Here is a 13,298-nt window from a genome sequence, read left to right as displayed (position 1 = left end):
TCACTAAGGTAGTGCGCCTGATGTACAAGAGGTGTCGCTGCTGCGCCGAGGTCTGCCGGAGTTCACCATCCTATTCCTGGTGCAAGTGAGTGCGTGTCAAGCGACACATTTTTTTTTTTCTAAATACCGCAGTTTTTCCGAATCCGTCGGGTTCTCTGACGGCCACGCCCCCCCGATTCTCAACACATGCAACCGGGCGGTGATGTGCCACAATCCGATCACGCACCATTAACCCGGGTCAATTCGACGCAAACCGGTAATTTTTGGGAAGCCCGACGAAAATGAGCGATTCGGGCCCTTAGTAAATGAGCCCCACTGTGTGCAGTCTCCTCCTCCTGTGCAGTCACTATGTGCAGGTTCCTCCTCCTGTGCAGTCACCGTGTTCAGTCTCTTCCTCCTGGGCAGTCTCTTCCTCCTGTGCAGTCACTGTGTGCAGTCTCTTCCTCCTGGGCAGTCTCTTCCTCCTGTGCAGTCACTGTGTGCAGTCTCCTCCTGTGCAGTCACTGTGTGCAGTCTCTTCCTCCTGTGCAGTCACTGTGTGCAGTCTCCTCCTGTGCAGTCTCCTCCTCCTGTGCAGTCACTGTGTGCAGTCTCTGTGTGCAGTCTCCTCCTCCTGTGCAGTCACTGTGTGCAGTCTCTTCCTCCTGTGCAGTCTCTGTGTGCAGTCTCCTCCTGTGCAGTCTCTTTCCATGTAGATGGCGGGAAGGCGCTTGGTGTTAGGTGGTGTCGGAGCTGTAGATGATTGATCACTCTGACCTTTAGTTTTATTCCTTACCAGCGACAGACGGAGTGATCCACCATGAACTGCTGCCAGGGTGGGGGGTTTATAGTGAGGGACCCCCACCTCGCCCTCCGCACAGGAAAAGAGCCGTACACAATCCATGTTCGATGCTCCAGGACAATGGATACCTCATATCTAGAATATGGAAATGGCACTGGCAAAACATCCATCATGGCAGCCATAGCGACAACTATGGGGTCCACACAGCGAGGGGCTTCTTCCAGCCCCTTAGTGGCTACTGACTCCATCTGCGTCATCCGGTCACAGACAGAGGTGACAGCAGTGGTGAAGAGTGTGCAGCAGGTAATAAGTGGAGAGCTGCATGCTGGGTACAGTACTGGGCTCCATCATAGCCCCTACATGCAGCTCTCCACTTATCAACACAACTTTTTATCTACTGCACAGTTTCTGGGGGATCCCTCTTCCTCCAGGGCAGCACTAGATTGACTGCACACTGCTAATCCCGCCCACACAGCAGCTTCCTGTACAGAGTCTAGTGCTGGCGGCCCCTCCCCCCTGTGTAATGCTGTCAGAATTGTGCTGTAGTCAGAGGAGGGGTAGTAAGCAATCAGGCATGAAAACAGCAGGACTAGGACTGGAAGATACAGGGAAGACCCTTTAGTGTATGAAATAATGTATAAAGGGAATTGCAGCCCTGGATGTGATAGGAGTATAAGACATAATATAAGAAGAGAACTTCAGCTCTAGATGTGACTGGAGTATAAGACATAATGTAATAATATAACTGTGACTATGGATATGACTGGAGTATAAGACATAATATAGGTCAGGCATTACTCTGTAAGTGGGGACTAACACATTGGGGCTTATTTACTAAGGGTCCGTGAATTCACTTTCGTCGGATTTCCATAATTTTCGGGTTTTGCTGTGACAGATGTTTAACGGGAATGTGTCGTATGCGACCGGATTTTGGCGCAGCTGCACGGCTTTCATGCGGCAGAAATCGGGGCGATCCGACACATTCGGACTGAGCGCGGGATTTAAAGGGGTTATCCGGGTGGGCTGGGGAGGGCTATTTAAACACAATAAACATGTACTTACCTCCTCCGGTGCTGCCGATGTCCCGCGCCGCGGCCAGTCTTCTCTGTGCGCCGGTTTCATTACAAGTACGCACAGAGAGCTTCCAGCCGGCCGGATGCTCCCATGCGACACCATCTCCCAGGGCTTGCAACGCTGAGAGATAAGGACGGATGGGAGGAGCCGGCCACATCGCGGACCGGAAGCTCCCTGTGCGCGGCTTCCGTGCCCCTGTAAACAAACAGAGGCACAGATCGAGGGGACCACGGCGCTGGACATCAGCGGCGCCGGATGAGGTAAGTACATGTTTATTATGTTTAACTAGCCCTCCCCAGCCCGGCCCTAGGTAATTTTTAAAACCCGGATAACCCCTTTAACTTTCAAATTGTGTCGCAAGCCCAAGCACTTACATGCACCAGGAAGAAGAAGGTGAACTCCGGGGACCTGAGCGGGGAAGCGACACATGCAGGATATCGGGTGCACGAGTTCATGATCATCGGACAATGCACTTTCCAACACTTAATGTAGAGCATTTGGTAACAAGACAAATCCTCATCTTAAGAGGGAAGGAGACTTCAGCTTCTTGTCTGGGTTACGCTGAATGTAGTTCTACATATAAGGGTCAAATGTAATATCATTGGAGAGATGTGTAATCAGCACTTGAGGTCTGGGCGTAGGATCATAGAACCTAACAAGCAAATACTGATGTATATACAGTGTGTATATATTTATCTGATAATAGAATGTATGAGACGTTCCTCTCGGGTGACAATAGTGATTCCTGCAGTGTGCACCGGGTGGCGCTGGTGTAACACTAAAAATTAAGTGCTGGTAAATGTCAGAAAGAGGTACAGACGATAGAGCAGTGGTGGCGAACCTATGGCACTGGTGTCAGAGGTGGCACTCGGAGCCCTTTCTGTGGGCACTCAGGCCTTCACCCCAACTCAGACTTTGCCAGCTAGGACTCAAGGTTTTCTCCTGTGATCCAATACAGCCCGGGACGTGCCATGCTCTGCGCTATTTAGCTGCCAGGACTACAGAAGGAGCGAGACGGTGCCGATAGAGATGGATTGTCATTGGAGCTCCTGTTCTGGGTCCCCTGATTCTTACTCTCCAGGGGACCCTGGAGGGAAGATACAATCCAAATTTTTCCATCATCTTTCTATTGTATTGGTGAACTCAGGATTCCAATACAATTGAAACCTGTGATACAGCAGGGATCAATAAGTTACCGCTTAATTTGTCATGCTGGCACTTTGTGACATATAAGTGGGTTTCTGTTGTAGCTTGGGCACTCTCCAAAAGGTTCGCCATCACTGCGATAGAGGAACAAAAGATCCTCCATAAGGGGATAAGGGTAGCAGAGGGTTAAAAAAATGAAAATAAGTTCACGTCATCCCTCTCCCAGTTTTAGCTACAGGTGCAGAGAGTTCTGTGCCACCTGTGGACCCCTCCTCCATACTGCCGGGACAGTCAGGATGCATAGATTCTGCTCTGTGAAACCTAGAACCAGTGTTTTAGTGTCATTTTAAAGAAAAGAGCCTGCCCTTTAATATACTAGTCTGTTTCTAGATGTCACAGAACCAGCAATATTCACAGATAACCTTACAGCCAGGAGTAGACACGGTACATGAAGACCTTCCTCCTGAACGTAAATTTAAGAGAAAGTGGGGCACATTTACTTACCCGGTCCTGTCACGATCCCCGAGGTGCATTGTCCGACGAGGATGAAGTCCGGCGTGATTCACTAATATCGTGCGTCCGATATCCTGCATGTGTCACTTCCCCGCTCAGGTCCCAGGAGTTCACCTTCTTCTTCCCAGTGCATGTAAGTGCTTGGCTTGCGGCACAATTTGAATTTTATATCCCAGGTTGTCCGACTGCTGCCCGAACCCCTCCCCCCCCCCCCCCCGATTTGTGTCGCATGAAAGTCGGCTCATGTGCGCCAATAACCCCTGTTAAATGCGGCGCAAATCGGAATTAGTCGGGAACCCCGACAGAAATGCGGTGTGCGGACCCTTAGTAAATGTGCCCCAATATCTTCAGTTCTGTGGCACCGAAATACACAATCCTCCTTAAAAATGACACCATAACTTTGGTTCTAGGTGTCACAGATTAGAAGTAATGGGTCTTAGTTGCCATAAAATATTGGATATGCCCCTGGCTACTGAAGGGGCTTCCTGTCAGGAGGTATCAGGTATGACCTTGGCAGGGAAAGGGTTAATCTCCAGATTCTCCAGAATCTAGAGGATTGTGCAGCAGATCCAGGAACTTCTGATCAAAGGAAGCATCGGAAAGGTTTGTTGGTTTTGTGTCATACAGTGTTGCTTTGCCACGCAGAATACTGTTTTGTTTCACAGAATGTTATTTTGTCAGACAGAATAGAATCTTGTTGTACAAAAATTCATTTTGTGTCACAGAATTTAATTGTGTTACTCAGGAGGATACGTATTATATGTAATCTCGTCATACAGAGGGTTATTTTTTGGCACTGAATAGCATTTTTAAATACTACGTAGAATGGGGCTTATTTACTAAGGGTCTCGTATCGCACTTTCGTTGGACTGTTCGCCATTTTCGGGATTTGTGCAGCTTTGACAGGTATTTAACAGGGGTTTGCGCTGGAATTGTGGCGCACGTGATCGGATTTTGGCACAGCTGCGTTGGCTTCCATGCGACAGAAATCGAGGGGGGTGGGGGCTGGCTGACAATCCGACTGATTCGGACTCAGCGCGGATTTAACTTTCAAATTATGTAGCAAGACCAAGCACTTACATGCACCAGGAAGAAGAAGGTGAACTCCTGTGGACCTGAGCGGGGAAGCGGCACATGCAGGATATCGGGCGCACGATCTTAGCGAATCGCGGCACAGGGGATTATACACGGACAATGCACTTTCGGTGAACTCCGCCGGACAATTAAGTAAATGCCCCCCAGTATGTAACTTTGGGTACCGAATTTTTGTTAAGCAATAGAATTTTGTTATTAAAAAGTGTCTCTTTGTTACACATTATGGCAAATCGTGGCACAGAAATAGAATTTATTTGAGGAATTGATTGTGTGAAGCCAATAATACAAAAGATTTGACTTAAAAACCAAAACAATTCTGTATTAGCATAAATTTCGTGTCCACCAAAGATAATTCTGTAAACTTAAAATCTGTTTTTTTGCTGACATAATTTATTATGCAAGACAAATTACGTGTTCAGAAATTCAAAGAAGTTCATATAAGGTGATGATTTGCTTTGGATATGACTAGAGAACAAATATGGTGGGGCAGGTTCACTCCTTGCTGTGCATGCTGCAGCTCTGGATGTGACTTGAGTAGACCTGCGGTGCTGCAGCGTCACTCCTTGCTGTGCATGCTGCAGCTCTAGATGTAACTAGAGAACAAATATGGTGGGGCAGGTTCACTCCTTGCTGTGGATGCTGCAGCTCTGGATGTGACTTGAGTAGACCTATGGTGCTGCAGCATCACTCCTTGCTGTGCATGCGGCAGCTCTGGATGTGATTAGAGTAGACCTATGGTTCTACAGCATCACTCCTTGCTGTGCATGCTGCTGCTCTGGATGTAACTAGAGAACACATATGGTGGGGCAGCTTCTCTCCTTGCTGTCCATGCTGCAGCATTAGATGTGACTTGAGTAGACCTATGGTGCTGCAGCGTCACTCCTTGCTGTGCATGCTGCAGCATTAGATGTGACTTGAGTAGACCTATGGTGCTGCAGCGTCACTCCTTGCTGTGCATGCTGCAGCTCTGGATGTGACTAGAGTAGACCTTTGGTGCTGCAGCATCACTCCTTGCTGTGCCTAATCCGGGGGGGTGTTGGGGGGCGGCCTGGCTTTGGCTTTGCTGTCTTGGCTGGAGATGTGCAGGACAGGGGTAATGAATTCGGAGCTCCCCCCGGTGGTGGAGCAGAGACACTGCAGGATAGGCTCCTTGATGTTCTGCTCCTTGATGTGGAGGCTGACGTGGTGGAGGACGGCGGACCAGAGGCCGGGGTGCAGGGAGCCGCCTGCCGTCAGCTTCTCCTCGTAGCATTGTTTATAGACCTCCTGCATCTTCTTCTCGATGAAGTCGTTGAGGACAGAGTTGGAGATCGGGGCGCAGGGTAAGATGTGGCTCTCGGTGCTGCGGGGCTCCTCCTCATGCTCCAGGAGCCCCCCAGCATTCTCCCCTGGGAGGCTGCGGCTGTCGATGTCCATTGAGACCAACACCGGACCGTCCTCGCAGTCGCCATCCAGGATGCATCCGGAGTCCACCATCTTATGGAGCACGTGGTCCCCAGCGATGTGCAGGTCCGGATAGTTCTTGTAGATACTTCCACAGCGGCTGGACCAGGAGGTGTAGAGGTCCAGGGAGGCGTTACTCAGCGCCTCGCACCTCGGGATACACAGGGCGGATGAGGCAGCGCCTGAGAGCTCACTGTGACGCAGCGCATGTTCTCTGCCACCGGAGGGCGCTCTGCCCGTATACATCACCCCGGGATTCTTCTCCCCTTCCTCCTGCTCCTTAGCGCCCACACGCCCCCGGTAGAGCGCTGTGCGCAGGAACGCCTCGGACAACATGGCGGAGACCGGGAAAGTCTGTGGAAAAGGAGCAGAGCATGAAGCACAACATTTACACCAAGGAATATCTGGCCGTCTACTCTGTTCATTCAGCATTCTGATCATGAACCAGAAGGCTCAGGATGAACAAGCATCTGGTGCCTTGTCCTGCAGCTGGATGTAATGGTCACAAGACGACGGCCCCAGATTATCCAGAAAACCGTAGAACATTCTCAACCTCACATTTACTGACGCAGATGTCACGTCCAGCGCTGCCCAGTGACCGAGTCATCAACCCCCCCCCCCACACACACACACACGAAGCATCGGCATGTTCCTCTTTCCAGTAAATACTTTCTATTCATAGGAAACAGGAAGTGGGAGGCTGCAGCCAGAGGTCATGCTCTATAGTACAGCAACTCACACCACCACTAGGGGGAGCTCACTACATACAGATTATACACCACCACTAGGGGGAGCTCACTACATACAGATTATATACCACCACTAGGAGGAGCTCACTACATACAGATTATACAGCCATTACTAGGGGGAGGTCACTACATACAGATTATACACCACCACTAGGGGGAGATCACTACATACAGATTATACACCACCACTAGGGGAGCTCACTACATACGGATTATACAACCACCACTAGGGGGAGATCACTACATACAGATTATACAACCACCACTAGGGGGAGCTCACTACATACAGATTATATACCACCACTAGGAGGAGCTCACTACATACAGATTATACACCACCACTAGGGGGAGCTCACTACATACAAATTATACATCCATCACTAGGGGGAGATCACTACATACAGATTATACACCACCACTAGGGGGAGCTCACTACATACAGATTATACACCACCACTAGGGGGAGCTCACTACATACAGATTATACAACACCACTAAGGGGAGCTCACTACATACAGATTATACACCACCACTAGGAGGAGCTCACTACATACATATTATATACCACCACTAGTGGGAGCTCACTACATACAGATTATACACCACCACTAGGGGGAGCTCACTACATACAGATTATACAGCCACCACTAGAGGGAGCTCACTACATACAGATTATACACCACCACTAGGGGGAGCTCACTACATACAGATTATACATCACCACTAGGGGGAGATCACTACATACAGATTATACATCACCACTAGGGGGAGATCACTACATACAGATTATACACCACCACTAGGGGGAGATCACTACATACATAATATACACCACCACTAGGGGAACATCACTACATACAGATTATACACCACCACTAGGGGGAGCTCACTACATACAGATTATACAACCACCACTAGGGGGAGCGCACTATATACAGATTATACAGCCACCACTAGGGGGAGCTCCTCACATACATATTATACAGTGATGGTTGATAAAGGCTCACATTAGGAGCCGCAAAAACACGTTCCCATTGACGTTCCTGCATTTATGTATGGTCTTCCTCTACATTAAAATTTAAGCATCAGAATCTGCGAGTGCCGGGATCTCTTTATTCATATACACCACCATTAGGGGGAGCTCCTCACATACATATTATACAGTCACCGCTAGGAGGAGCTCACTACATAAAGATTATACACCACCACTAGGGGGAGCTCACTACATACAGATTATACACCACCACTAGGGGGAGCTCACTACATACAGATTATACACCACCACTAGGGGGAGATCACTACATACAGATTATACACCACCACTAGGGGGAGCTCCTCACATACAGATTATACAGCCACCACTAGGGGGAGCTCCTCACATACATATTATAGAGCCACCACTAGGAGGAGCTCACTACATACAGATTATTACAGCCACCACTAGGGGGAGATCACTACATACAGATTATACACCACCACTAGGGGGAGCTCACTACATACAGATTATACAACACCACTAGGGGAGCTCACTACATACAGATTATACAGCCACCACTAGGGGGAGCTCACTACATACATATTATACACCACCACTAGGGGGAGCTGACAACATACAGATTATTACAGCCACCACTAGGAGGAGCTCACTACATACAGATTATACAGCCACCCGTAGGGGGAGCTCACTACATACAGATTATACAACCACCACTAGAGGGAGCTCATTACATACAGATTATACACCACCACTAGGGGGAGCTCACTACATACAGATTATACAGCCACCCGTAGGGGGAGCTCACTACATACAGATTATACAACCACCACTAGAGGGAGCTCATTACATACAGATTATACACCACCACTAGGGGGAGCTCACTACATACAGATTATACAACCACCACTAGAGGGAGCTCATTACATACAGATTATACACCACCACTAGGGGGAGATCACTACATACATATTATACACCTCCACTAGGGGGAGCTCACTACATACAGATTATACAGCCACCACTAGGGGAAGCTCACTACATACAGATTATTACAGCCACCACTAGGGGGAGATCACTACATACAGATTATACACCACCACTAGGGGGAGCTCACTACATACAGATTATACAACACCACTAGGGGAGCTCACTACATACAGATTGTACACCACCACTAGGGGGAGATCACTACATACATATTATACATCACCACTAGGGGGAGCTCACTACATACATATTATACACCACCACTAGGAGGAGCTCACTACATACAGATTATACAGCCACCACTAGGGGGAGCTCACTGCATACATATTATACACCACCACTAGGGGGAGCTGACAACATACAGATTATTACATCCACCACTAGGAGGAGCTCACTACATACAGATTATACAGCCACCCGTAGGGGGAGCTCACTACATACAGATTATACAACCACCACTAGAGGGAGCTCATTACATACAGATTATACACCACCACTAGGGGGAGCTCACTACATACAGATTATACAGCCACCCGTAGGGGGAGCTCACTACATACAGATTATACAACCACCACTAGAGGGAGCTCATTACATACAGATTATACACCACCACTAGGGGGAGCTCACTACATACAGATTATACAACCACCACTAGAGGGAGCTCATTACATACAGATTATACACCACCACTAGGGGGAGATCACTACATACATATTATACACCTCCACTAGGGGGAGCTCACTACATACAGATTATACAGCCACCACTAGGGGAAGCTCACTACATACAGATTATCCATCACAACTAGGGGGAGCTCACTACATACAGATTATAGACCACCACTAGGGGGAGCTCACTACATACAGATTATACACCACCACTAGGTGGAGCTCACTACATACAGATTATACACCACCACTAGGGGGGGCTCACTACATACAGATTATACAGCCACCACTAGGGGGAGCTCACTACATACAGATTATACAACCACCACTAGGGGGAGCTCACTACATACAGATTATACACCACCACTAGGGGGAGCTCACTACATACATATTATACAGCCACCACTAGGGGAAGCTCACTATATACAGATTATACACCACCACAAGGAGGAGATCACTACATACAGATTATACATCACCACCAGGAGGAGATCACTACATACAGATTATACACCACCACTAGGGGGAGATCACTACATACAGATTATACACCACCACTAGGGGGAGATCACTACATACAGATTATACACCACCATTAGGAGGAGCTCACTACATACAGATTATACACCACCACTAGGGGGAGATCACTACATACAGATTATACATCCACCACTAGGGGGAGCTCACTACATACAGATTATACAGCCACCACTAGGGGGAGATCACTACATACAGATTATACATCCACCACTAGGGGGAGCTCACTACATACAGATTATACACCACCACTAGGAGGAGATCACTACATACAGATTATACACCACCACTAGGGGGAGCTCACTACATACAGATTATACAGCCACCACTAGGAGGAGATCACTACATACAGATTATACAGCCACTACTAGGGGGAGATCACTACATACAGATTATACACCACCACTAGGGGGAGCTCACTACATACAGATTATACACCACCACTAGGAGGAGATCACTACATACAGATTATACACCACCACTAGGGGGAGATCACTACATACATATTATACACCACCACTAGGGGGAGCTCACTACATGCAGATTATACAGCCACCACTAGGGGGAGATCACTACATACAGATTATACATCACCACTAGGGGAGCTCACTACATACAGATTATACACCACCACTAGGAGGAGATCACTACATACAGATTATACACCACCACTAGGAGGAAATCACTACATACAGATTATACATCACCACTAGGGGGAGCTCACTACATACAGATTATACACCACCACTAGGGGGAGCTCACTACATACAGATTATACACCACCACTAGGGGGAGCTCTTCTCTTGCACACTGCATAGTGTTGGTTGTATGATATTATGTATATACTGACACCTCTGCTAATGCTGGATGTCAGGGTGTCTTTTGGCTTGGAGATAAGTCAGGACATTCCCCGTAGCTGCACTTACTACAGCCTCAGTATTTCATACCCCCATAGTAGTCACATGACATCTCTCAGCACGCCCTCCGCTTCTGCACGTATCACAGGTGCGGTGTCTGCACAGTGTGTCACCTCCCTGTCTCATCATTACCTTGTTTTGCGCCCCTCAATCCTCTGCGTATCCACCGCCGTCCCCGCACATCCTGGTGCTCTGAGGTCCCGGAGTTTATGGGGTCCCCGCCCCCGACACCGGGTTACGAGTCTCCGATCTTCCGCTTTTTCTATTTTCCACATCTACAGTATAAAAGGGGAAGTCGTTCTGCAAGAACCCGAAGAAATGACGGAATCACAGACCAGAGCGGGGGGGGGGGGGGGGTTTGGGGGATACAGTCTATTAGTCTATTACTCTCTGTTATCAGCCATTTCATCCTGTGGAGAGGAGACTGTACAGGGGGGATACAATCTATTACTCTCTGTTATCAGCCATTACATCCTGGGGAGAGGTGACTGTACAGGGGGGATACAATCTATTACTCTCTGTTATCAGCCATTTCATCCTGTGGAGAGGAGACTGTACAGGGGGGATACAATCTATTACTCTCTGTTATCAGCCATTTCATCCTGTGGAGAGGAGACTGTACAGGGGGGATACAATCTATTACTCTCTGTTATCAGCCATTATATCCTGGGGAGAGGAGACTCTACAGGGGGGGATACAATCTATTACTCTCTGTTATCAGCCATTTCATCCCGGGGAGAGGAGACTGTACAGGGGGATACAATCTATTACTCTCTGTTATCAGCCATTACATCCTGGGGAGAGGAGACTGTACAGGGGGGATACAATCTATTACTCTCTGTTATCAGCCATTACATCCTGGGGAGAGGAGACTGTACAGGGGGGATACAATCTATTACTCTCTGTTATCAGCCATTTCATCCCGGGGAGAGGAGACTGTACAGGGGGGGATACAATCTATTACTCTCTGTTATCAGCCATTACATCCTGGGGAGAGGAGACTGTACAGGGGGGATACAATCTATTACTCTCTGTTATCAGCCATTACATCCCGGGGAGAGGAGACTGTACAGGGGGATACAATCTATTACTCTCTGTTATCAGCCATTTCATCCCGGGGAGAGGAGACTGTACAGGGGGATACAATCTATTACTCTCTGGTATCAGCCATTTCATCCTCACTATATTGTGTGACGTGTCTCCGGTGATATTCTGTATTTCTCGTACATGTGACCGTTGTTCCTCTCAGATATTCGTTACTTTCCCTTTAATAGTTGCAGTTCGTATCTAAGTTTCTGAGCTGAACTTCTTCTCGTCTTTTGAATTCTCTGGAGATTTTTCCACCTTCAGCCTTTATCAGAAATCTTCTCTTACATCAACTCTGCTCTGCTACATCTGTCCCCCTCAGCCCTGCTACATCTGCCCCCCCTCAGCCCTGCTACATCGGCCCCCCCAGCCCTGCTACATCGGCCCCCCCAGCCCTGCTACATCTGTGCCCCTCAGCCCTGCTACATCTGTACCACTTCAGCCCTGCTACATCTGTACCACTTCAGCCCTGCTACATCTGTACCACTTCAGCCCTGCTACATATGTACCACTTCAGCCCTGCTACATCTGTACCACTTCAGCCCTGCTACATCTGTACCACTTCAGCCCTGCTACATCGCCCCCCCCCCAGCCCTGCTACATCTGTGCCCCTCAGCCCTGCTACATCTGTGCCCCTCAGCCCTGCTACATCTGTGCCCCTCAGCCCTGCTACATCTGCGCCCCTCAGCCCTGCTACATCTGCGCCCCTCAGCCCTGCTACATCTGCGCCCCTCAGCCCTGCTACATCTGCGCCCCTCAGCCCTGCTACATCTGCGCCCCTCAGCCCTGCTACATCTGCGCCCCTCAGCCCTGCTACATCTGCGCCCCTCAGCCCTGCTACATCTGTGCCCCTCAGCCCTGCTACATCTGCGCCCCTCAGCCCTGCTACATCTGCGCCCCTCAGCCCTGCTACATCGGCCCCCCCAGCCCTGCTACATCTGTGCCCCTCAGCCCTGCTACATCTGTGCCCCTCAGCCCTGCTACATCTGTGCCCCTCAGCCCTGCTACATCTGTGCCCCTTCAGCCCTGCTACATCTGTACCACTTCAGCCCTGCTACATCTGTACCACTTCAGCCCTGCTACATCTGTACCACTTCAGCCCTGCTACATCGCCCCCCCCCCCAGCCCTGCTACATCTGTGCCCCTCAGCCCTGCTACATCTGTGCCCCTCAGCCCTGCTACATCTGTGCCCCTCAGCCCTGCTACACCTGTGCCCCTCAGCCCTGCTACATCTGTGCCCCTCAGCCCTGCTACATCTGTGCCCCTCAGCCCTGCTACATCTGTGCCCCTCAGCCCTGCTACATC

The 13,298-nt window shown here is 49.3% G+C and overlaps 1 protein-coding gene across 3 annotated transcripts; it reads right to left on the bottom strand.

Annotated features, from left to right (window-relative positions):
* Positions 1-4,855: 4,855 nt before the first annotated feature.
* Positions 4,856-11,176, bottom strand: LOC140077387 (TLR adapter interacting with SLC15A4 on the lysosome-like). 3 transcript variants are annotated; one of them, XM_072124509.1, is made up of 2 exons: positions 10,841-10,987; positions 4,856-6,406 (listed from the first exon to the last, which is right to left on the bottom strand). In XM_072124509.1, exon 2 carries the CDS (start codon positions 6,386-6,388, stop codon positions 5,630-5,632), a length of 759 nt encoding a protein of 252 aa, XP_071980610.1. In that variant the 5' UTR covers positions 6,389-6,406; positions 10,841-10,987; the 3' UTR covers positions 4,856-5,629. The 3 variants fall into 3 exon arrangements, with proteins under 3 accessions (XP_071980610.1, XP_071980611.1, XP_071980608.1); XM_072124510.1 differs by lacking the exon at positions 10,841-10,987 and adding an exon at positions 6,611-6,677; XM_072124507.1 differs by lacking the exon at positions 10,841-10,987 and adding an exon at positions 11,040-11,176 and having other exon boundaries at positions 4,857-6,406.
* Between the last annotated feature and the right edge of the window lie 2,122 nt (positions 11,177-13,298).

This window comes from Engystomops pustulosus, chromosome 9, assembly GCF_040894005.1.
Source record: "Engystomops pustulosus chromosome 9, aEngPut4.maternal, whole genome shotgun sequence".
Taxonomy (NCBI): domain Eukaryota; kingdom Metazoa; phylum Chordata; class Amphibia; order Anura; family Leptodactylidae; genus Engystomops; species Engystomops pustulosus.
Note: the sequence above shows the minus strand (reverse complement) of the source record. Positions and strands in the feature narration are given on the sequence as shown.